Raw genomic sequence first — 27,770 nt, forward strand, 5'->3', positions numbered from 1 at the left:
CTCCAAGAAATAACAAAATTCAAGACTGTGTATAATTAAATTAAAAGTAACAATAGCAAACATTAGTGAGGGCTTACCATGTATTATTTTATTTAACACCACAGACACATATTCTAGGTACCATTATTACTATTTAGAGATGAATAGCGTTAATACAATCTTGTTATGAACAAGTAAGCATGGATTTTAGCATACATATCTTGCAACGGCCCTTACTATACTATAGAGGAACAGCCCCTGCCTTGGCAAACAAAGGTTTCTGGATCTACCTTCCCAGTCCTGTGTTCTACATAGCTCCAGTCTACATGTGCTCATGGAACACAGCTGAACAACAACCTTCTGCTTCTTCACTCTTGCCAAATGCCCCTTTCTCTCTTTGAACACTTGATTTAGCGCTTCCTTTCTCCTCTCACATTTATTTGTAGTTTTTTCTTATGTTAAAGTCATCTGCATTCTTGTCTTACTCCCCTTAGTTTTCTCCTAGTGGGGATCATGCCATGTTTTCTTTGTATCCTTCACAAAACAAAGGGCAGTATCATTTGTTCATTCAACAAACACTCAAGCGCCTACATTTCAGACTCAGGGACACAAAAGACATTCTTTGTCCCAAGGAAGGTCACAGTGTAGGTGGAAAGATATCTAAGCATGAATGTTCATGAACTCAAAGTAATTTTTGAGACGTTTCTTTGATCTTACAATTATTCCTGTTAAATCAATCAGTTGCACATACCTGTTAACTACTTTTTTAATGTTTCCAAGATACAACAGATTTCAAAGAATAGCATTTTTGATTATGCTACTTGATTTCTATTACTTAAACTGAAGATTGAAAGTTAGTGAACATAAGGATAAACTATTTCAGCTTAGTGCTTTACCCGCAGCATAAGCAATCTGATCTTTCGCTTGGTCTCGCTCTTTCTTCATTTTTTCCAAGTCTACTTCCAGAGCTTGTTTGTCTTGCTTTAATCTTTTAATGTCTTCCAATAAACTGTTTTTTTCTTTCTTGATATTCAAAGAAATATAAAAGTAAATTATTTCCAATCACACTAAATTTTAGTAGTTTCTCTCTCAACCCAACAATCCATCATCAATATGACCAATAAATACTCTTCCTTGGTTTTAGTTTTGATTCTACTACCATGCCTCCCCATTCCTAGAAACTTGAATGGCTCCCCACAGCCAATGAAAATAATAATGCTTACTCAGCACAGCATTTCAATTTATTGTTCCAACTTTTTCTTGCCTAGCTTACTGCAATAACCTCTTAACGGGTCTGCCTCTTCCTCCCTCAGTCCTGACAGTCTAGTGTCTTCACAAGAGCCAGAGGAATTGTTTTAGAAAGACTGTTACTATCACTGTGTCCGAAAATGATTGCTCTCTATCTTATTCAGAATATAACCCAAAGTTCTTTCCTTGACCTTTAACGTCTTATAGAACCTGACCCTTTTTCCAGCCCTCTGACCACCCTCCGCCCTATTTGAATCACAAACCTTCTTGCTGTTCTTTGAACATGCCAAGCACATGCCTACCTCAAGGTCTCTTCTGCCTGAAGTCTCTGCCTCAGCTAGGTGAGGTGGTTCACTCTTTCACTTCAGATCTGCTCAAATGAAGCTCCAGGAAGGCCTTCCTTATTCTTACTATTTCTGATATTTACCATTTCTCTATTTTTCTGTGTTTCATTCTGGGTAAGTTCCTCAGATTTATCTTCCAGTTTACCTGATTTTTCCCCCTTAGTTGTCTAAGACTATCTATTTAATTCTTCCACCAAATTTTGAATTTTCAGGATTATATTTGATTTCAAGAGAACTATTTCTTTTTCTCTGCATTTGCCCCATCTGTTTCTGAAGCTGTTTTTCTTTCCTCATAATTTGTTTATTTTATATCTTTAATCTTTTTAAGCCTAATTAGTTTGTAGTCTCTACTCAATAATTCCATTGGGGTTCTAATCTTGCTGTTTGTTAAATCTTCCAAAGTTTTGCTCATGGAGGATTGCTGCTTTGAGTTTTGTAATTTTGCAATATGAATGCGTTGTTAGAGGATTTTATGTGTGGGAATACTGTGAGCTAAGTTAAAGGTGAATATTTTTAAGAGTTGTTTTGCACTTGTTCTAGACACCCGGAGATCAGCATTGACTCAATACCATTGTTTATATTATTTTTAAGTTTGAGCAGGACCAGCCCTTGCAGGTAGTGTCAATTCAAATATTTAAACATAAATGAAGGCAGTAGGAGTAGCATTTATATTGAACCAGCACAGCATGGCACTGAGCAGAGGAGACTTTTTTCCCCTCCCCACCCAGAAACCAAATTAAAACAAACAAGCTATCTTGACATCTCGGACCTTCAGAAGGTGGGTAGATTTTTCTAGTACACTGTTTTACTGAATGTTGTGGCCCTTGAAGTCCTAGTGTCCTGTGTCCACTTTGCTGTTAAAGCCACAGTGCTGCAGTTACTGAACTAGTAGCTTGAGGATGCTTAACACTAGGTTTTCATCCCCTCTTTATTTTTGCTCCTAGAGATGTCCTTATTTTCTTGAAAGCCTCGCTATACGTTTATTATACATCACCTAGCATATTTCAGTGTTTTTTGGTGAGAGCTTTTAAATTTTGTTTGCCAAAAATACATGTACAAAACAGCATTTTAAGAAGATTACTAATAAGAGTATTCGAAGGAAGCTAATATTATACCAGACTTTTACCAAGCCTTCACAAATATGATATTTGTGGCAGTCTGATATTCTTGAAGGATTCCAAAAAGAGATATTATTCTTGTTAACTGGTCTGTTCCTCTGGGCATGATACCTTTTGTTGACTTAAATTCAAAGGCTTTATGTTTACTTCATTAAATCAAGATTAGGGCTTTGATTCAACCACATCATTAGGGCGACTCAGTTTGAGTCCCTGCCCCTTCTGTGGGCTATATAAACAGATACTCAAGAAAACAGGAAAAGCAGAAGGAGAAGATACACAGAGGAAAAGAGATAGCTCCATAGAGAGGACAGAGAAATGAGCCATTCGCCTGACAGTCTGCAGTGCTGAGAAAGCCCTAGGAATAGAGACAAGCCTTCCGGCCTGCAGCTGAGATTGGAAGGAGCTGGGACCAGGGAGCTTTACAAGGAAAGAGGAAGGCTGAACCCTCACAGATATTGCCCACTGTCTTGCTTCAACATGTGGCAAATGACTTTGGGTGAGGAAGTACCCTTGAGTTGGACTCTTTAGGGCCCTGTACCTGTAAGCTTTTACCCCAAATAAATAACTTTTATAAAAACCAACAGATTTCTGGTACTTTGCATCAGCACCCCTTTTGGTTGACTAATAGTCATTTGTTTTAACTTGCTAATTTTTGAGACCCATTGATATATGGGACCTAACTATCCATTCATCTATTCTTTCTTCCTTCCTACCTACCTACCTACCTACCTACCTACCTACCTACCTACCTACCTACCTACCTACCTTCCTTCCTACTTATCTATCTAATCATTCTATTCCAACATACAAATGTACACACACCACCACAGAAAGTTTCCTAACAGATTCATAAGTGAAGCTGTATTTTATATACTATAAATTTTGTTATACATTAGTTATTAAGCTATAGTATTGTCTAGATTTCTATGTAAATTACATGCTACAGTGTAGCATGTAATTGCACTTTTTCTCTTTTACACAATTATTCAAACAGACTGGAAGGTCTTTTTACTTTAGTGCTCTGGTTCTTAATAGGAGGGGGATGGGGAGAAGCCATTGTCCTCCCACAAGGGATGTTTGGAAATGCTGCAGAGTAGTTTTGGCTGTTAAAATGACTGGTGGAGCGCTGAGCACACACTTTCTAGGGAGGGCCATGACATAAACATGCACTGCATGTATAAAAGAGAATTAACCTGCCCCAAATTGCAAAATTCCTCCCTTCCTCCCTTGATAAACAATGACTTAGAAAATTCTAGGCCAATTCTTTATAATACAATTCAATTTAAAAAGGGAAAAAATTAGGGAGCAGTTATTACATTTCACCTTGAAGTTAGGGAGCTGGGATACAAACATTTTTAAGTATTGTCTCTGTCCTCTAGAAGTACACAGGTCACCTACAGGACAGGTATAAAACCAGCCATCTTTTTAAAGGTGAACAATCACCTAGAGATCTTTTCATACAGTAGTTGTACCCTTCACAGTGAGAAATTTGCTTGGAATAAATTGTACATACCTTAAATAAGATAATGCCTCCTACATGGCTCCTTCTGAAAATGCCAGATAAGAGGCTGGATTATAAAGATGATGTCCTCTAAAACCAGTATTACCTAATTTCCCCTATATAAAAGTCATGTATATAATAAATGCTAATCTTAAATTTCATCATTATTTAAAATAGTATGAACTTTTAAAATGGATCTTATTCATAAACTTAAAAAACAGATTTTTTACACATATGGGATTTTTATAATTATCTTTACTATAACTTAACAGTTTAGATCCTTATGTGACTTACCTGTGCCATCCGGAGTTCTGCTAACAGTTCTGTAAAACTCTGGTTTCTGGTGGGCTCTGAATCTTCAACTACTTGAGACAGGAAATGACTTTTGTGCATGTGTTCTCTGATGCACAGAGAAAATAAGATTATATTATAATCTTAATATAAAATTAAGATTTTATATCTTAAAACATAATAAGATTATATTTTATAATAATAAGATTTTACAAGGCACTCCAGTCAATATAAAATTTTCAATTTCTAAAAATTAAAAACTCTAATGGACACCAGAACTATGTGAATCACTAAAGATAAAAATTTTATTTAATTTAAAGATTAAAATACTTAAGTACTAAATGAGATATGTACTCAAAAGAAAATGTTTTTTTAATCTAGAATTGACTCCATAGAAAAATAATGTACTGGTTTGTTTGTAAGATAATAATGTCTCCTCTCAAGTTCCCAGAGGAAAAAAAAATCAATGTCGTATAAAGATGTGCTTCATTTTCCTGTGGCATTTACGTACCCCCCTTGTCCCATTATTCTAGATCTCTTTTTGAGAAATACAATTTGCCAGTCTTACACATGGAAGCTAACAAACCAAAACAAACACATCTGCTATTTGGATCTAAGAACAAATTTTTTTGTATTTGCACATCTACATTATACAAGGAGTTTAGGGTCACAAATAAGATCATTTAACCCTGATGTACTAAGGAAACCATTCTTTCATCATAAAAGTTCATTCAGAGCTTCAGTCTTGGGATCCTGGACTAGAGCTTCCTTTTTAGCAGCCAGACAGTAATCTAAGTATCTTTTAAAAAAATTAAAAATGCATATTATTTTTAAAATAAATAAATAAGAATACTTTATCAAAGTATCTAGAAAGAAAGCACATATAAATGCTTTCACACGTCAGAATTGTGCAGATTAGCAAATTTGGCCTGGGGCTGCAATCTTCCAGGAAAAACAGAATTTTTTTCCCTAATTTGCACAAAGATGTCCTCTGATTACAAGGAAGGGATTTTTCCCCCCAATTTGCACAAAAGTGCACTCTGACTGCCAAGCTGTGTACTGATGGCTATGTCTTGTCTGTGAGAGGGTGTGCCCATTTCTATTTTGCATGTAAGATCATTATGGGATAGCAGCAGCCCTGCCTCCTACCTTCTAGATTATCTAACAAAATGGAAGAAGTATGTGAATAAATATAGCATTCATATCAGAGTGATTATGTGTTTATGTGAATAAATGCACGACTGGCAGTCACTTCCTAAAAGAAGATAGTACCCTAGTCTGTTCATGTTTGTGGGTTCTGCTTTGTCACTACATGTAATAAATTAAAGGTGGAGCTAGTAACATCCAAAAGCCCTTACAATCTAAAACAGGAGCCATGATTCCTAGTTAGGTGCTGGCATTCCATTCATCAGTTATGGTGAGTATTGGCTGGGTAACAATTCACAGGTGTCCTCTTTTCTGGAGAAATGCCCTCAGCCAACAGGAGTTTCCACTCTCTGGTCCAAGAGGCGATCCCTTACGGTCTTCCCAGGGCAGCCCTCAGCCAATGATTGATTGACTTAGTGCAGGGGTTCTTAACTTTTTTTGTTCCACGGACTCCTTTGCCAGTCAGATGAAATGAACACTACCATAATTTAGTTATTGCATACATTCTTAGGTGAAGGAAATGCTAGATTTCAGTTAGAGGTCAGAGAAAATGAAGATAGTAAGTTGATTTTTTTTTCCAATTCAAGCTTACAGAGCCCCTGAAATCTTTTCATGGGCCACTGGTTAAGAACCCCTGACTGAGAGGTACAAAAGGCTACGCCCACTGCCTCAAAGCGAGGACCAACTCTGTGGTGCAATCTGTTCTCCAATGCTTCCTCGTGGGAGTAGAATGAAGTCAACTCGGTTGTGTCCACAATCTTGCTAAGCTTTTCCCCTGCCCTATTTTGCTTCTCTTGCTCCCCTTCTCTTGAGAGGTGTCTTCTAATAAATCACTTCCAAAGGATCTCCATCTCAGGCTTTGCTCCTAGGGAGCATGACCTAAGACGTGATTCTTTTTTTAGTATTATTGATCACATGGTTTCTTAGGAAATGGTTAAGCTTCTCAGGCGTAATGACTGACCAAGAAGAAAACTGTATATTCAACTTTCTGAAAGTGATGTCAAACTCAAATATGGAGATGCTGAGCATATTAAAGTGTGTATTAATCATCTAATATCAAATGAAAAAAGCCATCAGATACTGAACATGTAAGTTATAAAACTGTAAATCAGTGTACAAATGTTTTCATTTCTAAACAAAAGAAAATGTATTATTAATATGACAATAAAATGTTTAGAATTATTAAAAATATATTTGGTTTTAGGAATCTAAAAAAGACTTACTTTAAAGAAGCTACCTCGCTCAATAAATTCTGGTTTTCCTTAAACATCCGCTCCTCATTTTTCTTGTTTTGTTCTTGGAGATCTTTCACCTGCTTATACAATCTTTCATTTTCCTTTGTAAAAACAGAAAATTACATTTTAGTTCAAAGTCAGTAGTACTTACATAATATATATGCTCACAACAAATAAATCCCTTAAACATTTTTAAGACCTTTTAATCATCTTAGTTTTTAAGTAAACAAAATCTTTTCCAAACACATTATAGTATCTCACCAGAAAATCTAGAATATGAAAAGAATTCTTTCTAAAATGCTCAAAATACTTGGAAAAAAAATCGTAAAAATTCCCAAAGCAAAAAACCCTAATGGTAAATGGGTGACTGGCTGCGGGAATAACCACATCCCCGCCGCAAGCCTGGGGTGGGATCGTGTGCACCCTCTTTTTTTGTGTCTGGCCTGAGTGGCACATTCTGGAAGGCTGTTTTCCAGGAGTGAGGTAATCAGATTTAGCAGCAATGAGTGCTCACCTATGTTTCTGAAACCTATTGTTAGCAGAGAGGTACAGACCAGGTGTTTTGGAAGGTACCAGGACAAGGTACCAGACCAGACGCAGTTTACCAAGAGGCTTGAGATAAAGAGTGACTCAAACAGTAGAGATCAGAGGGAGAAGGTACCTCCTAATGATCCCAAACAATAGCTTCTCTTCACGTTAATGTGATAAGTGTGTTAATTGTTTAAATAATGTTGTTACTCTAATAGAGGTTTTATATTTCTAGAGAAACTGGATCACGTGCCAAATGCTCTGGCTTACTAACGTCTTTAAAATTAATAATTTCATGAAGATCAAGGATCTATGAGGATCTAATAAAACCTGTGGACCATCTCACCCATGTCTATGCTGAAATACCACGGAACTAATATACCCCAGAGAAATACTTATATACCTATCTTTTGTATTACCTTTCTGGGTGGGGCTGGTTAGCAAACTCCCTGGTCTGTGAACTTCTCCTTAAAAATACTTGGCAAGATCAGAATGGTAGGCCTGGGATTTGTAAGTCTCTCACTAACTCTAGGGAAATGTGCTTTGCAAAATCAGAACTATCTCACTTGCAACAGATATTGCAGTATTGATGTGGCAGTGTTCCCTGGATGTAACCGGTGACAATGCTTATACCTACTAGGCTCAAGGCTTAGGCAACGGTTGCCAGAAGAGAACTATTTGAATATGCCTCATCTTAATAACAAAGGATTTCAAAAACAACCTCACAATGTACTGAAGAATTACCATACCTGTTGATATCCTTGAAGAAGTGTCTCTTGTTCCTGTATTTCTTTTTGAATTTGCTTTAATTTTTCTTCAGTTACAGGATCAGTTATTTCTCCAAAATGCAGCAACCTTTGTTTTTTGCTCATTTCTTCAAAGTTAGTTAACTTTGAAATGCAGAAATGTTTTATTTAGGGAAGGAAATGATAAAGTTTCAAGAAATAAGAAAGAAAAACAGAATACTCAAGGTGCAAAGACCTAAAACTGTCTCATAAATATTTACCACACTGGAATTTTACAAAATACCGACTAAGTTAAATTACCACAGTGATGTTTTTGTGCTGATGGTTCCTTTTATGAAAGTAACTTGGGAATGCTAAACAGTGTCATATTCTGAATCTAGACCTTCTATAGCAGTTCTTTCTGAAAAAAATTTTTGAAGGTCACAATGAACTAAATGATTTGGTTTTTTAAAAGGAGTACTAACAGAAGAAAACCTTCAAAACGCTTCAATTTAAATTTAGAATTTTTCCTCTGGAGAATCAATTTACGGCTCTCTTGCAAGGAGGCATTCTTGAGAATCATGTCTATATTTTACACAGCAAACATGTCAAGTTAAACAACTCCAAGAACAGAAGGATGATAATGTAGCAAGGAGTACAGGTTCTTTTTTAATCAAAAGCAAAAACAGGAAAATGTAATGAGTACCTTGGTTTGAAGAATATAATTGTCTTGATTCAGTTTGAAGAGTTCTTTTTCCTGTTGTCTCTTCAGTTCTTCCATCTTATTTTCCAGCTCTTTTTCTTTTTCTGAGAATGTCACTTTAATTTGCTCAATTAGGGCTTGTGCACCCCTCCATTTTTCCTCTGCATCCTGAACTCTTTTAAACATAAATAGTTCAGCTTCTTTGCTCCCACTAGGGTATCCTGAAAAATCCTATTAAAGAAAAGTATTATTTCATTACAGTAGATTTACATGTAAGATTTGAAGACAGATAGGATAAAAACCACATGAGAAAAGCATAAAGGTTCAAGAAGAGGAGCTCAAATATCATCCTGAAGCAAAAGAAATATCCTGTTACATTTCATTGTTTATTATTAATTTACTATGATTTTAGAATATGAAAGTATTTTGAATTCAATACCTACATTCTGAAAGTGAACAAAGGAATTGCATTCTGTAGGATCTTCAGTCTTAGGAGTAGCCAGGGAACTTTCAGTTTTGGGAGCTGGTTTACCCAGGGCAGCAGGCTTGATAAGCTTTGTTCCAGAGAAGATTTCTAAATATTGTAAAACAATGAAGAAAGGCACCACAAATGCAAACAAAGTCAAACTGTTACAATAAGTTAGGGAACACTAAGAAAAACACTAAGTTTGGGAACACTAAGAAAAAATAGGTTGATAAAGAACACTAGAACAACACAGCTGTTTCACTGTGATAACTGACAGCACACTCAGAAGAACTGCCACCCACAATCAATGTTCTACTCAATTTGACACAGATGGCTAATTGACCCAAGACTCATGTCAAATGATGAATGGAGCTAAATAAAACTGAGGAGACTGTGGATTGGGAAAACTTCAAGCTTTATTACTTTAAATGAATTCTCCTTTTAGATGTTCACAGGAATAATTAATAAGAATTTCTAAATGATCAAAGAGCACCTGATAGCTTTTTGAAATATCTTATTTCTGATTAAATGAAGAACAATATTTAGAAACAATGCATAACAAAATATAGTATCAACAGAATAATAAAGTTGCAAGAAGAATTAATAAGAGCTAATCTAAATTTGATTTTAAAAGATTAAATAATAGTAATAGATGCTGCAGTACCCCAGGTAAGCTAGAAAAAATATGATCAATGTATATTCTAGTCAAGTTTTTAGTTTTTAAGGTAACCTGCAAATTTCTAAGCAGTTAAAATAATTCTTAGACTAATATATTACCCAGTTAATAATAAATAATATTTAAGGAAAAATACCTTAAGGCCCACATTCAAATACTACAGTTACTGAGCTTAATGCTCAGTAAGTATTTCCTGATTGCCTCAGCCTTAGGAGTAAATTAAAAAATCTCTACTTATATTTTTAATATAATGTATTTGGGATACTAACTTTTTAAATGTAAAGTTTATTTTTTTCATTAAAAATGCAATATAGTATTATTACAGATTTGGGAGATAAGGAAAAGTTAAAAAAAAAAGAAAGAAGTGACCAGTAGTGTCTCATCGAAAGACATTTCTTTTCAGTCTTTTCTCCAAGCATGGAGAGGCTTTCCATACAAAGCTGTAATCAAATTTAATTGGACTATTTGAGGTAGAAGGTTCTGGAGAAATTTATTAAAGCATTCACAAAGTAATTGTTTGAGTCACTGTAAAAGCAGGAATTAATCCTTCCAAATCACTGGAAGTTCATTCATGTGGCCAATGAACAGGGTATGATCTGCTAATATGATTTTCCTTAGGATGTGGCAGTTGAGCTGCAGGTTGCTCTTGTTCAAAGCTAGAGCCTGCCAGTCCTTTATACCAGAATTTCTCTCTTTCTGAATACTTAATTTTGATTTCTCTCTCTGAGTGGGTAAAGTCAGTCATTATTTTAAATAACAGTATATAGGCAGTATCTTTACCTTTCCACATGAAAGAAATCTGCATGTACATAAAATTCAAGCATGAAAACCTTGCAGAATTTGGAACCCATGGGTCCTTCTTGAAAATTCAGTCAAACAAGAAACTAATCAAAGTAATTCCAGAATGGAGACACTATGGCTAAGGGACTCGTAAAATGCATTCAACCTCTTAATAATCAACACCAAGATAGAAATCCAAAAGAACTGGGAGAAGGTATGGTCTTAAGACAGAATATAATAAATAAAATATACCTTGAACAAGGAAAAATAAAACCAACAAAAAAGGACAGAAGAATTGTGAGTAGGGTATTTAACAGTTTTACTACCTTACACTTTATAGGAGGGAAGGAACTGACTGAAATTGAAAAATACTGTTTCAAAACCACTGGGATAATGCCAATCACTGAAAGATTATCATAATATATTTTCTTTTCAAGACACAATATTTCATGGGATGAAGTTTCTTATACACTTTTAGCTTTAAGTAAAACTAAATTTAATATTTTATTTAAAACGAACTTGTAAAGTGTGATTCCATTCTTATAAAATGTTTTCCCCAGCTATATGTCTGCTTCTATTTCCTTCCCTCCACTCATCCACACTTCCTTTTTACTGTATACATAGGGAGATGCATGGAATGATGGTCACCAAAGGATGTTCTCTGGTTACCAGTTATTTCTGGCAAAAACACTGCTTTCTTCTTTGCATTTTTCTGTATTTTTGAAATTTTAAATATAAGCAAGTATCATGGCTTTTACTGACTAAAAAACAATCTAGAATAAAAAGGAAAATTAATCTAGAATAAAAAAAAAGAATAATCTAGAATAAAAATGAAAGCAGTACTAGCAGGTACTGCTAGTAGCTAATCTCCTCTTTCTCCTTATTAATAGAAGAAACCTAATTTTGTCCTGGTCACCAGTGCCCAGCTAAAAGTACTTGTCTCCTAAGATGGGGGTGGCCACAAGATCTCAATTCTGCCTAATAAGCTGAAAACTAATGTTTCCTGTGTGGGGCTTAAAAAGTTGCGTTAGGTGGCATGCATCTTTTTATCTTTTACCCTTGAGGTTTACCGGCCATTTGTGGTAATGAACGTAAAATTCACATACTAAGGATTTTGTGGTAGGAAAGAAGAGGTCTGGCTCCATTGTTCTCCCTTCCCTATTGGAGTCTATTTTTTTTTTAAAGATTTATTTATTTATTTAATTCCCCCCCTTCCCCCAGTTGTCTGTTCTCTGTGTCTATTTGCTGCGTCTTGTTTCTTTGTCCGCTTCTGTTGTCGTCAGCAGTACAGTAAGTGTGGGCGGTGCCATTCCTGGGCAGGCTGCACTTTCTTTCGCGCTGGGCGGCCCTCCTTACGGGGTGCACTCCTTGCACGTGGGGCTCCCTTACACGGGGGACACCCCTGCGTGGCACGGCACTCCTTGCGCGCATCAGCACTGCGCATGGGCCAGATCCACACGGGTCAGGAAGGCCCGGGTTTGAACCGCGGACCTCCCATGTGGTAGACGGACGCCCTAACCACTGGGCCAAGTCCGTTTCCCCCTATTGGAGTGTAAAGGTCGCAGGAATGATGGTCTGCGAGCATTTCTATTTCTTTTAGTAGTTACATGGGATTCTAAGTTGAAAATTAACCTTTCCGACTGTCAATATAATTGACATTAATAATTAACAGAGGCAATATGATGTTTTAAAATGTGTTACGTGATATATAAACATGCTGCCTCTCCAAGTCTATGATTACCTAATATTCAGACAATCTTTATATCGAACTTCATTCAGAGGTTGCCATTTGTATTCAGAATTTATAGTTCTCTGGTAAACATTTTGGATATTACAAGCCAACCAGAAAGAAGGGGGCTGACTGTCCTATCTTCTATTCATTTCCTATATTTTATTTAATTAGTTCTGGAAAACCTAGAACTAATGATGAAAACCTCCTATATTGTTTTTCAGAAAACTGTACCTCAAGATTAATTAGCTTCCCTGGGAATAAGGAAAGCAAAAAAACATACTATATGCATGGAATTATGAAAAGATTATACAATTACCTTTTTTCCTAACTTGATTTGAGGTGGGAATGGATCTTAAAGTTTTGCTTTTCATAATGTCCTTTGAAGTTTTCTTTTCAAGAGTAGAAAATGTCTTGAATGGTGAATTGGGTTTGCCATAGCCTGAGCTCCTAACAGATGCATATAATCCACTGTGGGGTTTTCTTTTAAGTAAAGGAGGTGCACTTCTGGCCGTCTTGTATGATGCCTGTTTACCACACAGAGGCCCTTCTTCTCCAGAACTGCACTGAGATGTATGAGTCTGCACAAAACAAGCAGAACCTCTTTAGTATTTACAAGAACTTCAACTGTAGTTGTAAATGAAGATATAACATTTGGCAAAACTATGTGATTATTAAATAATGTGGTTTGTAAAAAGGAAGCCACTACAGAAAAGTTTTCTAAGTCTAATTCCTCAGAATTGAAGCACACCTTAAAAGTCAGTATTAAAGCAAAGTAAAATAGGAATAGATGTGGCTCAAGTGGGGTTGAGCACCCACTTCCCACATGGGAAGTCCCGGTTTCAGTTACCAGCACCTCTTGAAAAAACAAAAACAAAACAACAAGAAAAGCAAATAACAAACAAAAGAAAATACAGGGACGCCAATGTGGCTTGTGAATGAGCGCCGGCTTCCCTTATACTAGGTCCTGGGTTTAATCCCTGGCCCCCAATACTTCAAAAAAAACCCCCCCAAAAAAATACAAAGTAAAGAAATCTCATAAAGCAAAATACTAAAACAAGATAAGCTTATCAAAAAAGCAAAAGGTATAATTACTTAGAATGAACATGGAGGAAAGAAAGCAAGGAAGGGCATATTTTGAAACGATAAAAAATCTTATCTCAAGATGCTTTATAAAATTTATTAACATTCTATCTTATTACAAAGAACTGGAAATCACTTATGGTAAACATGATCTGATATTCTAAGAGTATTGGGATCATGGAGACTATACAGCAAAATAGACTGAGTCTAGAGGAAAAATGAACAGGGAAGTTTCTTCACAGGTGCTAATAGCCTTCTATAAAATGCCATCTTTCCTCCTTTTTAGACTACTGGAAAGATTGAACAATAAGACTATGATGATGAATAAGCTTTATTTTCATGTACTATTCAAATTCTAGACTATGTTTACTAAATTACTGAAAAATGTAAATAAAGCTTCTAAAAGAAAATTAATGCTATTGTGGTATTCTTGAATTCGGAGACTGGATAAATATCACTCATAAATATCCAGGATCTTCTGTGGAGGTTAGTATGGAATCAATCCCACTAGTGTAAGAAATGTATACTTAACAGTAATACTTACATATAGTTTATATAACTTCATTTCTCAATATATCAAAATAAATGTCGATTATAAATACTTACTATATTAATTTTGTCATCCTGAGGCAATAATGAAGGATCAATAGATTTTTTTTTCTTCAAAATATCAGTGTATATTTTATTTATCTGTTCTTCAGTAGCTGTCACCCTTGGATAGCTATTTTCTATACCTTCATTTGTTGTCTTTTGTAAAACCACATTCTCATCACTTTTGCCAGAAAATCGATTCACATGTGGCTCTTGAGACATAACATTTGAGTTCGTCTTAAGGGGTAAAGAGCTAATAAATTCAGTTTCTTTACTATCAGCCAGCTTCTTAGAACTAAAAAATAAAACAGGACAAGAGAATGAACTCTGTATAATATGATTCCTTAAATACAAGTTTGTTTGTTTGACATAGTCCTACAGCTATAAAATTAAGTCATGAGTGTTAAACATTATTTACAAAACCAGTTAACAGAGTATACTAATATAGTATCATATAATTGTTTTTAATGTCAAATAATAACTGCAAGGCAGTATAATATAAAGGACTGGATGGATGACTCTCAGCCCTTTAAAGAAAGATCAAACAAATAAGACTGAGATTGCTTTTGTGTAAGAAGAAATAAATTACAAATTTCTAAATTAACTTTGTATTATATAACTTTTAACCATAGTTTCTTATAAATTCAACAAGCATTTGAGGCAAGGAAAACATTTTATATATTTCTATCCCCAAGATGGGCATACCCTCTCCACAAAAACCCACTTTAGATGTGGCAAAGGATGAGAACATGTAAGGCAATACTTTCAGGGAATGGAGCCAGGGGTCATGTCAAATATATAAAGAGCAGAAGAATGGCCTCATAAAAGTTGGCCAATCCCGTGGTAACGGTTTTTATAAGGTCTTTCGAGTAGATTTCAGTGGTGCAACATTGAATGTTGTGTTTCTTTCATACTTTTCCTTTCTGAATGGGAGTGTTGGTAACAGTTCTACCATTCTATCTTGAGTGAGGGTTAGGAGATACATAACTTGTCCTTATTTCACTGATTGCTAGGCCATGAGGTGCAACATTCAGACCTGATAGGGAGGAATGAGTTTCACCTGGAAATTATGGCTTCTCAAATAAATGCAGTCCTGAATGGGATTTTGGGGAGAGCATGAGTAGGTCTATGTGTACAAAGAAGACTGAAATGGATATTTAATGGTGAGAAGGGTAGATTGTGGCCACAGCTGGCTAGATATCTACGAAACTCATTTACTTTTCTTTCTGGGCACACAGGCAAATCATATATCCCAGCTCTGCGGCTCTGGTTAGGTAGATGTGCTGGTTCTTACCAAGGGAATATGAGCTCAAGTGATAAGACATTTCCTTGTTAAGGCAGTTAAAGAAGGTATGCTAAACTATCCTTTTCTTTCCTCACTGACTGGTAGGCTGATGTGTTGAAAACATGTGTTGATGACAGAAGAAGCCTGAATCCCTAAATGACTGGGTACATCAGAGTCCCACCTCAAGCAATAAAATTTTAATGGTGTTAAACTATAATACAAAGACTTCCAGAATTATCTGTTACGGCAGTCAGGATTATTTACCCTACAGCTTATTAAAGGGTTTTTAGACATGTGTACTAAAGTTCACACTAATGTTATTTCTATAATTATTGTTATGCTTTTAATGTAAGTATGCTTGTTTTGGGCTTTTAAATGCAAATGTAAAAATCTGTTATAGAATTCACCTTACTAAATTGAGTCCAACTATACCACAAAGAGTCACAATGTATAGGAAAAGCTCTTCAGAAACACTATCATAGTCTCAAGTAGCAATAAAGAGTAAGCACAAACTGCTCTTTGAAAATACTAACTAGCAATACATATCAGTGGTGGTATACCAGATTTAGCAATCAAGTGGAAGGATTTTAGCAAAAGTAACTGGTTTACAAAGAAGCAAATCCATTACTCATATACAGAATAAAATTCATGTTCCCTCTCATCATGTGCATCAAAGTCCTGGAGATATTTAAAATTGAAGAGACTGTTTTTCAGTGAAAAGGTTTAAGGCTACTTAAAAGCAGCAACTTTTTAGCAGCATTGATTTATTTTTCTCTTAGCACTAGGAGAATTTTGACGAATTGTTTGAGTGCAAATATAAAAAGAAGAGAGCAGTGACTCACAGGTAGACTCATAGGAGTTAACATTTCTTATTAATCATTCACTAAAATGATTACATGGAACAAATAATTTTAAAAGTTTCTAATGGCAAAACAATAAACAAATAAACCAAATTTCAAACAAACAACCAGCACAGTACATTCTAAAACACTCCTTCATACCTGACATGTTGTAAATCAAAACCACTGACTCCAAAGGAATCTATTCTGATAGGCTTCATCAGCTCCTCTACTGTGGGAAGATCTAAGAGGTGGAAAAAGTTAAAGCAGCAACCAAAATTATTATGTAAATTGAATAAAATAATTAGTTCTATATGTCTAATACTACCAAAATTACATCTTCTCTAACTGACATAGTTAAAAAATGTCATATGCAATATACTCTATTTCCCCCTGTAAACTTACTTGACCTGGCAACTCTCCTTTGATATTAACATGATACACCTATGAAACACATGTGTGTGTTTATATATACATACAGAGAGACACACAAATATATTTGATAAGTAGATTCTAAAATACTATTCCCTATTTAAAAAATAACCTTAATGCATACACATGAAAATAATAAAAAAAGTGAAAACACTTTAGTGATTTCTTAATTTGGTCAAGGTATACTGGAGGAGGAACTGAAATTTATCCCAAGTCTGGCTCTCACTTTTAAAGTTAATTCAGTGATTCCTGGATTTCATTTTGAACAAACCCTTTAAATAACTTTAGAGACTGATAATCACCACAGCAAAATGCATTTAACACTATGCTGAAAATGTTCAGAGAGGGTCTCAAATAGCTGAAAAAGAATACATGTATTTATTAATAAGCTTTTACCAGATTCAGTTGTGGAGATGTTTTTAGAAGACTCTTCATTGTCTTGAGGATGCTCTTTTACTGAGCTCTTGATATTTTCTACTGCCTTGCTCTCAATTCTTTGTTCTTCTCCATCTCCCAAAGAATGGGCTATATGACAATAAGCTTGATGTAGGGCTTCAATGTCACTATTGCTTTGTCCATAAGAAACACCTGTTGAAATAAATGTAATCTCTAGGTATAATTACATCACAATTATATGACAAACATAAAATGCTAATATTCTTTAATGTTAGGAATGGTGAGAAAGTTGTAAGAAAATAGTGAATTACATATAAAGGTAGAGTTAAGCACAAACTCAGGTAATATGTAGCTAGAGCCTACTGCAGGAAATCATAGCAGCCTCCATAACTCTTTTCAGCAAAACCTAACAATATAGTCTAGACCCTGACACAGTAGACTAGACTGAAAAACCTGACTTCACAAATTATTGCCCTCTCTTCCTGCTGTCCTTAACTCACCCTGTGCATTGGATAAAACCATTCTTAAATTTTCCCCAATTGACACATTCTGTTGAAGAATTCTATCCTTCCCATAATGTTCCCTCTTCCTCTCTCTTGCTGTTTGTTTGTTTTTTAAGGGGGGACTGGGGACTGAACCAGGACCTCATACATGGGAAGCAGGCACTCAAAATCTGAGCTACATCTGCTCCCCAATGACAACTAGTCTTCTCATTTGTTTTGTTGTTTTTGTTTTTAGGAGGTACCAGGAACCCAGGAGCTTGTACATGGGAAACAGGCATGCAACCACTTGAGCTACAACTGTTCCCTTGCATTTCTTCAAGTGCAACTAACTCCTCTAATTTTGCAATCCATTGTGTTCCAACATCCTACTCAAGTTGCTTTAACAAAAGCAGTTTGCTAATGGCCAAATCAGCCACCTTTAGGTTTTCATCCTACTTCAACCCTGTGAGATATTTCACACTATGGACCACCTTTTTCTGCAGCTGCTTCTTTATCATTCCTTCTTTCTCTTTGGTCTTCCCATCACTCTGATGGCAACTTGATCATTTCCTACAGGAAATGGTTCATGTCAAAGCTCTATCTTTAGACCTCTTCACCCCCACCCCCACCCCACTTTACTCTTCATATTTTTTTATCTGGTAAATTTCATCAAGATCCTTAGTTTTAACCACTATCTATATGCTATGACTCCCAAAACTTACCTCTTTTCCCAAAATCAAACTCTCTAAGGGACATTTCAATTTTTCTCTAAATGATTAAATCACATTTAACATACCCCCATGTTTATTCATTATAGTCCCTAACAAAACTTGTTCTACTACCAGTATTTCCTATTTCAGCTAATGGTATCACCATTCACCCAGTCACCCACTCTTCCTTCCCTCTTTACTCCCTGCCACTACCCACAGATAAATACAGAGAATCTCATGACAATAATTATCTAAGATTTTTATGAATATTTAATTGCTCATTTTGTAACTTTCCTTACTAGTAATGGAGGATTAGAGAAAATAATAAATAACAGGAGTGGGGAAAAAAGAAGAGAACTAGAGTAACTCATGTCCTCTTCTTTTAGTGCTTAAAATGGCAGGGTATATAAAGCCTCAAGTTCTTCATGCTTTATAACCTATAAATTGTGTAGCATACAACTCTGAGGGGCTATTTTCATCTCTGATCATAAGAGGTGGCTGAGAGCCACATGCAAGACTGTATAAGAATGCCTTACAGTGAGATGTGTCTCTTCAATGCTTCAGATCACCACTGCAACTTGGAGCACTGCCCAATAAATAATAGATTTGTTGACATAAATTAAAAACAATTACATGGGATCCTGTTAGAGCAGAAGTGCCAACAATGAGGTGGCAGGAAATTTCCATGAGGTCATGAGGAAAAAGGTCTGATGTAACTTTTCTCCTAAGCCACCAGCCAGACCTGGAGTAGCATGACTGGAGAAGGAATTTGTTTTCATGAAAAAAGGAAAGACACAAGGTACTTTTCCTCCTCTATTGAAATATCAGGGCACTTACATATCTGCTGAGTATAAATAAAAGAAATTTCCCTAACGGTAAACAGCACAGCAGTATGGAATGCTCACACTTAATTTAGCAGGTGTAGATATCAGAAGGAAGAGGTTCCAGGGTTTAGAGCAGTGGCAGAGTAAAACATGTAAAAAAAGCAAATCACCTAAGAGTTGGAAATCAGAAATGGAGGATAAAGAGGTATTAGGGGCACTCAGAAGACAGAGCAGGGGAAAGGTACTTTTCTCCTAACTTGAGCTGAAGGTAGTAATAATAATTTCAGGGTCAAGTAAGTTAACTTTTTCACACATTTTATGAAGAAAAAGTAAAAGACTTAACTTATCTGCCTTTTACATTTAAAGGAAGGGGCTCTTAAGTCGTTATTTTATGTATTACTACATGTCAAAAGCCCCCTATATTTTCCAACTTTCAATTCTTAGCTTCAGCCCTCATTCACCTTAGAGGGGGCAAATCTTATTTGCAGAGGAGAGGGTCTGGTTATACGGAGCAACTCTATTATCCTGTGACTGCTCTAGTCATGCAGGCACAGCACAAAACGGCACATGCCTATGAGATAGATTGAAAGTGAAAGGCTAGAACATTTTTATATTTATCAACCTATACTCAAGTAGCTCCTAACTACTAAGCTAAAGAACTAAAATTTAATAAAATAAAGCACAAAGAATTTCATAAATATTAACGAAAGACAATATTTGACAGTGTAGAGCCTAAACTTGTCCTGCTTTAATACTGGAAGAATCAGCATCAACAACAAAATACTATAACACTGGGAAGCATATGTGGCTCAAGCGACTGGGCTCCCATCTACCATATGGGAGGTCCAAGGTTCGAGTCCCAGGGCCTCCTGGTGAAGGCAAGCTGGCCTGAGTGGAGAGGTCGCCCATGCAGAGTGCTGCCCCATGCAGTGAGCTGGCCCGAGCAGAGAGCTGGCACAGCAAGATGATGCAACAAAAAAAGACACAGAGGACAGACAAGGAGAAACACAGCAGATCAGAGAGCTGAGGTGGCACAAGAGATTGGGCACCTCTCTCCCACTCCAGAAGGTCCCAGGATTGGTTCCCAGTATCGCCTAAAGGGAAGACAAGCAGACACAGAAGAACACACAGCAAATGGACACAGAGAACAAACAACAAGTGGAGGGGTAGAAATAAATAAATATATCTTTTAAAAAAAACAAAAAAAAACCCTATAACAGTTCTTAAATCAAATCTGGATGTTTGCTGGAAGACTTTCAAGTGTATTTTCAAAATACTAGGTAAATTCAATATGCCACAGCCAAGAAGTGTTTATACTGCATGCCTTCAGGTTCTTTATTATAGCTTGTACTATTAAGAGAGGGATGACATAAATAATAATGATAAAAACAACCAGAGGATTTGCTATTGTATGTGGAATCTTAACCATGTACTAGGCACTATATATTATATCATTTTAAAGAAGAGGAAACAGGCTTAGAGGTATTAATTGTCCTTAAGGCACATAGCTGCTAAGTGGTAAGTCTGGAAATATGAATCCAAGTCTATGACAGTAAGTTCATTCTTAAAATAAAAATAAGACATAAGCAGATGATGAGAGTTGGTTAGTGATGCAACTTTGAAACAAACATTTCTTATTGCTCTTTTCCCTAAGTGTCTGTCTTGATTTAGGTGGCCAGCACCCTAATCCAGCAGAGCAAGGTGATTAAAAAGTTCCCATTTTCCTTCAGGAATTATTCCTCCAGCTACTGAGAGTGCCCCTGTCATACACTCCTTACTCACGAGTTCTTGCTTCATCTGAAATGAGTTGCCTTGCCCAAGGTCATTCACAACTTCAAGCAGCACAAATGCAACAAACCCAGCAACTAGTTTATGAGAAGGTATAAAGTGCAGCCACCTCCAGCTTGCAGCTACGCTGAAGGGGTGCCAGTTTCAGAGATCCTCTGGAATCAGAGGCTTTTGTTGAGTGAGACTGCATCCCAGCCCAACTTCTTTTTCTGCCCATACCACTTTCTTCTCTTCTCTTCCTCATCTATTGACTCCAAGAACACTCTCTAAAATAAACTTCCCACACACTAAAAAAAACCCAAAAAACTCCCATTTGTAACTACTCATGTATATATCAGAATATTTTTATACTAAATGACAAAAATAAGTACATTTGAAATCTGGTGATATGAGAGTAATGAATATAACTTCTGATTTAAAATATTCCAAAAGAACATTATTGCTTTCACTAACTTTATAAGTAAAAGTTACAAATGTGAACTTATAATATTTATAAAATACCATTTTTACCTATATATAGAGTTCCATATAAGATTTCAATTGGAGATAAGGATTCCACTGCTTTTAAAAAATTTGAAAATGGTCTGTAAGAACTTTACAACCTTTAGGAAAGTCTAGTTGGTCCTAGTTATTTCAGAATTTTGGAAATAAGTTTTTCCGAGAGAGAGAACTGAGGAAAAGCAGTTAGCCTGAAGTCCCATTTCTCCTCCACGTGGCAAATTTAACTGAATACTCTGAAGGGGCACAGAAATTCAGTTAATATTCACTTACAGTGCTATACTTTTCATTAACAGTATTCATTCATTTATTAATGGATATCTATTTAAGAACACACTTTAACTGACCTATTAGCATTAAATGACACCATTAGCATGTTTGGATTAAGTTGTTAAAATACAGTAGAAAAATACCAGATTTAAAATTCTTATTGTGAATATGGTCTCTCTCTCTCTATATATACACATATGTAAAAATAAAGTCAATTAGTCATAAAACCTTGCATATTTGGAGAATGGCAAGCATTTGAAGCACTTTTACCTGTTTCTGTCATTTCATTATTGGTCATTACTTGTAGGGTATCTGGCTTAGTTGATGCTTTATCCTGTTCATCAAGGATGACCTCTGCAATGGAATCTAATGAATCAAGCAGCACAACTAGAAGAATAGAAAAGGATATTAGGGATGAAGAGAAATTTATGCGGTTCCTTTAATCTAATAAGATTATTTTAATTCTATGCAATGCATATAAAAAAGATAAATGTTTATATGTGTATTAAAATAGTACATAATCATACACACATAAAACAAGCAGATTTTCTTCCTACATACAAGAGAGTGAGCTCACATAAACATGTATAGCTGTGTTTATACACAGTTCTAATGAACATTTACTTGTGGAAGAAAAGGACCTGAGAAAAATAACAAAATAGAAATACTCTCAAAATGTAACTGGATGGATTCAGGATAGACACAAGGAACAGAGTATTGAGAAAAGCTGTAGATGATATTTCCTTAGGGATATTTAAAAACAAAGACTGATGTATTCATAATTATGTAAATGCAATTCTGAATAGACCAGCTTTTTCCAAACACAATATATGAATGCATATAATACTTGCCATTAGCCAGCATGCCAGTTTTCTCTTCCTAAATTAAAAGAAGAAATTGACCATGATTTGAAACCAAAGTTACATAAAATATACACAATACAAACACAAATAAAACAGTGCTTCACTTCATTATGGAAAGAATGGGAAATATGCTTACTAGGTTTCTTTCACCACTCTCATTCATCAATAATTCACCAAGACTACAGAAAATCTCTGAGTGATTTTCTAAAAGTTTCTTCAGAATCATGGCAATTATCCATAATTAATTTAAACTCTAATAACCCTTGCTTAAAGTATCTAGTATCATCTTCTCATCTACCTTGTTTTTTTCCAACTCCAAGGTAATATGACAACTCACACAAGATTCTGGCCATTATAATAGCACAATTTTCCTTTATTGTATAAAACTAATGACCAAATATAATTAGTACTCATTGCTACACCCACATTGCCTCTCAAAGACAACATTTTTCAAAAGGCAGGCCAAGGTCTTATAAAATGTTGTATTCTTGGTCAAAGTCTATCTCTAGCAAATGGCAAGCTGTCAAGGGTAACACTTTATGTGCCCTCAGAATAAGTTTTAAAATTAGCATCTCTATATGGTGAAACAGTTTGTACCATCCTCCCATAATAATAGAGCTTTAATTCCTTTTTATTTTGACACTTACCCAGATGGCTCTCTACTAGGCTTCCTCATTAAAGTTAACACATTTCTATACAGGGTATACTTTTTTTATATAATACAACATTGTGTCTTCTATTGACCTCTTCATTTAGTTATTTTTTATCTATTTGTTTTCAATAAAATATTGTCATATTCCAGGTATAAATCCCATTAAATATCTAATAAATCACATTAATCTTCATGTTTTATTTTCAAGGTCATCTTGTCATCCCCCTCCTCCCCTGTCCAAACTAAGTGGCATATAGACACCCAAAAACAAAGTACTAGGTAAATTTTAGAAGGGCATTTATTTATACCAAGGTAGTGCTTTTTCTATTTTTGTTTAGACAGCCTATGGTTTCACAGAGGTTTAAAATACCTACTACCAACATACAGTCACAAAAGAGTTTGTGTCCAGATCAAGATTTATACGACAAACAGTAAGTTGTCCTTACTATTAGATGGCTTCAAGGATAAATTCTATGTGGCAGTCACATAGTGACTAAGGATATTAGAGTATACCACCACTGAATATGAAAGGAATAATTTAATCCATTATCTTAGCCAAGTAAGTTTTAGACAATAATGCTAACACTAGTATAAATACTGAGGTATTTATCGTACTTCACAAAGACAAGGCCTACCAAGAAAGAAAGTGTAATTCAATATACTTGTTTAAAAATTAGATTTGAGATTTGATAATTAAAATTTCAATTTTTCTAAAGCTTAACATTAAGGAAATTACTTGTCAAAGAATCCTTTAAGATATCGTCAATGTCATGATTTTTAATTAAGATTTATATTAAATTGACATTCTGAGTTAATGAAATATTTAACTGGGTGTTAGGAGATACATAACTTTACAACAATGAGCAAGTCTATAAAGTGCTCCATATTTCAAGCTCTTTGTATCATGAAAGTCAGTTAAGTTGATGAAAAAGGCTTCAAAACTGTCAAATATTTAACTGATGTATACCTGTTTGGGTATATTTATTTCTTCTGGCTTAGAATTTCCTTTGGAAGGACTCTCATCCTCAGTAGTCAAAGGTGCATTAACATCCTCCTCATCTTCAAAATCATCACTGTAATTTTCTGAATAAAATAAGTTATAAAAATACAAGGACCATACTATAAAAAACAGTTAAATTCTAGGAAAAGACTGATATCCAAAGGAAGATGTCTATATAAGATACCTTCATAGAAGATGGTTTTCTGGGGAGAGGTAAGGGACAAAGATTTAATGAGAGTTCATTCTAGATTATCTTAAACCAAGGGTTCTTAATCTTTTTTGTTCCATGATGCCTTTGCCAGTCAAGTGAAAACCATGGAGCCCCTTACTAAGTCTACAATATACTATGCATTATTTAATAAATATATCACACCCGCACCAATACAGCCCCACAAGAATACTGTTTTTTTTGAATTTCAATTCAAGCTCATGGATCCCTGGTTAACAACCCCTGTCTTAAGCTTATTTCATTTTTTTTTCTACTTTCAAACAGTTCTAAGAATTTCACATATGGAATCTATTTTTAACCAATTAAAATATTCTAAAGTTGTCCAAAAGATGTTATAAGCCATTATGATTTGTTTTTTCAAAGATAAAATCCCCAATTGCCTTACTCGTAAACAGCAGCACTTCTGTGAAATGCTGACACTCTTAAAAAGGTTAGATTCTAGTTATTTATTTATCGTTTTTTTGGTTGTTTTTGTTTTGATTCGGCAGGTAACTGTACTGTAAGTTTTAAAGTACTTATGAGAGGCCTAACTCTGACCCCTACCTTAGGTAAATGCTTATCTTAAATGACTATATGCTCATAAGAAATTAAGTTTAAATATAAAATCACAATATAATAAACTAAAAATACGGGAGAAAATACACCTCCCTACCACCATACTTGGAGGTCTTTGTCCTGGCTACACAGATTCCCACTGTCCTACTGCAAAATTCCTTTTTCCTGTCTTCCCAATTGGTCTATTACACACTCCCAACAGATGAGGCAGTGGTGGGCTTATCAATTTCTCAGTAGCTCAAATTATAGCTTAGACAACTCTAGGTGTTCAACATTCTTTCCAAAACGCTTATGAATTTTCTTTTAATTATTTTTCTCTTATCCATGTCTTCATCACTAAATTAAAAGCTATATATATTTGAAAATATTATAAATTTACATATTACAAAATTTAAATGAAATTACCCGCCAGTTCTTCATGTTTCGATTCATTCTCATGTTCATCTTCAGTTAATTTTACATTGGCTTGATTACTAGAAAAATATTTAATTTAGTATTATGTTAATAATTTTTGTTCAATCCTGCAAGTGAATTTTAAGAAAAAGCTCTAAAATCATACTGTTCTCAACTATTGTTCTATCAAAAGTTAGTAATTTAGGAGGCACAAGGAAGATTTCCAAAAATATAGGATCCTCATAGTCTAATATTAATTGTAGCTGCCAAAATAATACAAAAGAAAAATGCTATTTTAATTTATACACAATTTTGTACATTAATTACGCATTTGCATGTACACATATCATCTCAAGACCCAGGCCCCTTCTACACTAAATATTAGGAATTGACTCTACTCAGAACCAGTCAAGTCCACATGAAGGACAGAAAAAAAAATGCCAGGGTCAGCATTTAAATGCTAATAAGCAATCTAATCTTTAAATGGACGTTCAATAGGAATCTTAAATCAAGAAATCAGCAATAAGACAAAGGAGTTTAAGTGAATTTTAATTACATTGTATATATTAACTCTTCTACTGCTTTCTCTCAAACCAAAGAAATCAGTTCCACCTTTTTCATGACAGACATTTCCTGACTGTCTCTAGTAAGATCATCAGTCAATGCAAGAAGCTATAATAATGATAATAATAAAACAGCAGAAAACACTTAATATTGCAGACTCAACGCTAAATATACTGCACTCTGACTAGTCTGTTCTAGAGCAGAAAAATCAATAGTGTGAAGGGACTATGAAATGTAGGCCAACAATCTTGTGCATGTTTACTCTGTGTTGTCACTGCTGACAGTCAATCCACCATGGGCCTTGAATGTCCATCCACATTCTTGCTGGGTGTGCCAAGAATGTAAGATCGTCATCACTCTTTACCAGGCCATTTCCCAGGGCTGTGTTTACAGCATGCAACCTTGAGGGATGAGGTAACATTTCCACCCAAAGAGCAGGCTTGCTTCCACTTATAATAAAGCAAGCAGTAATTCCCCAAGCTCAGGGTTCCTCTCCTGTAATGCAACCCATTGCATGTGCAGGTAACCATCATGGGTTCTTTGCCTCATCCCCATGAGACTTGGGGGGAATAGGGAACTGATGCAAATGAACTTGATACTCTAGAATTGCTTGTCATAAGAAATAAAGTCCTATGTCTCTAAACTAGGATAAAGTCTCTCACCATCTGTAACACTGGCAGCCTAACTCGCAGGGTAATCTAGTTCACAACAGTTACCGGATTCCTTTATCCAGTGTATGAGAAACTAATCATATTGAGGAGATCAGGCACTCTAAGAGCCAGAGGTAATAATTCTCCTGATCCCTAACTTAATGACACTTTTATGTTCTCAAAGTCCTAAATAAATTCTTAATCTGATTTCCATTTAAAATTTTTAAAAGTAAGTGGGTAACTAACACTGAGGAAATTAAAGATCTTGGGTTTCACAAAGGTTTTGAGAATATTAAAGGTCTACTATACTCAGAAAGGAGACGCTCAGTCAACTAGTAGGGTTTCCAGGGTAAATGAGGTTTCCTGATAACCATTAGGGCCAACCATATACAGAGGTAGGATGCAGCCCAAACCTGTCTTTGCTCTCTGGTTCCTCCTTCCCTTTCTATTCCCTTTTTGTGGGTTTATAAAAGATGCCTGGGCTCTCTTGTTTACCTTATCTGTGGAAAAATCACTTAATAAATTACTTTCCTAGTAAGACCTTCTTGGCAATGCATAATTATTCTCAATAGTTCTCAGGCATGAAATTTCAAGTACCTAGAGGCAGAGTAGGTTATCAAATACAAATCAACATGTTCCATTCAGATACATAATAAACCTTGACTAAAATAATAAACAGAGAATAGCCAAATACAAGATTTAAGTTTTGCCCATTTATATGTCATAATGTTTACTCATATAAGTCCATGCATATTCCAGCCTTCCAAAAAAAAATGTAAGAATTAATTGTGTTTAATAGTGTATAGTGGATTTACATTACCCAAGCAAAGCTTTAAAATGTGTGGAGTCATTAGAATCCAATTCCTTATTTAATCTTGAATAGTCAATAGAAGATGTTAAGCCTTTCTCAAGCCTTGCAAAAAATTGCTGTTTCTCCTCTTGTTCTTCTAATGTGTCCAATCCCAATCCAAGTGTACTGTGATTGAATTCAGAAACTACTAGCTCTAAATGAGAAGCAGAAATATATTTTATTAATATACAAGTTCATTTTAATGATGTATATATTGGCATAATATAGTAAAGAATTTTCTTTTGGTGGATGATTTACTTACTCTCCTCTTACCCACCACAAATAGAATTACATTCATTATCTACCTGTAATGTTATACGGGTCTAATTCTAAAGCTTCTAGTAAGA

At 35.2% G+C, this 27,770-nt stretch overlaps 1 protein-coding gene across 3 annotated transcripts in view; it reads right to left on the reverse strand.

Moving 5' to 3' along the window:
- CEP162 (centrosomal protein 162) overlaps nt 1–27,770 on the reverse strand; it is a 74,558-nt gene that overhangs the window by 37,454 nt on the left and 9,334 nt on the right. For all 3 annotated transcript variants that reach the window (XM_004462622.3, XM_004462623.4, XM_004462624.4), the window contains exons 5-19: nt 27,394–27,577; nt 25,372–25,439; nt 24,150–24,265; nt 22,519–22,546; nt 21,938–22,054; nt 17,096–17,287; nt 16,430–16,511; nt 14,159–14,438; nt 12,789–13,050; nt 9,262–9,392; nt 8,822–9,049; nt 8,140–8,280; nt 6,851–6,963; nt 4,485–4,590; nt 876–1,002 (exon numbers count right to left, since the gene is read on the reverse strand). In XM_004462622.3, the coding sequence (XP_004462679.2) occupies nt 876–1,002; nt 4,485–4,590; nt 6,851–6,963; nt 8,140–8,280; nt 8,822–9,049; nt 9,262–9,392; nt 12,789–13,050; nt 14,159–14,438; nt 16,430–16,511; nt 17,096–17,287; nt 21,938–22,054; nt 22,519–22,546; nt 24,150–24,265; nt 25,372–25,439; nt 27,394–27,577 (2,175 nt within the window). The remainder of the gene's footprint in view (nt 1–875; nt 1,003–4,484; nt 4,591–6,850; nt 6,964–8,139; nt 8,281–8,821; nt 9,050–9,261; nt 9,393–12,788; nt 13,051–14,158; nt 14,439–16,429; nt 16,512–17,095; nt 17,288–21,937; nt 22,055–22,518; nt 22,547–24,149; nt 24,266–25,371; nt 25,440–27,393; nt 27,578–27,770) is intronic.

This window comes from Dasypus novemcinctus, chromosome 11 (genome assembly GCF_030445035.2).
Source record: "Dasypus novemcinctus isolate mDasNov1 chromosome 11, mDasNov1.1.hap2, whole genome shotgun sequence".
NCBI classification, from domain to species: Eukaryota; Metazoa; Chordata; class Mammalia; order Cingulata; family Dasypodidae; genus Dasypus; species Dasypus novemcinctus.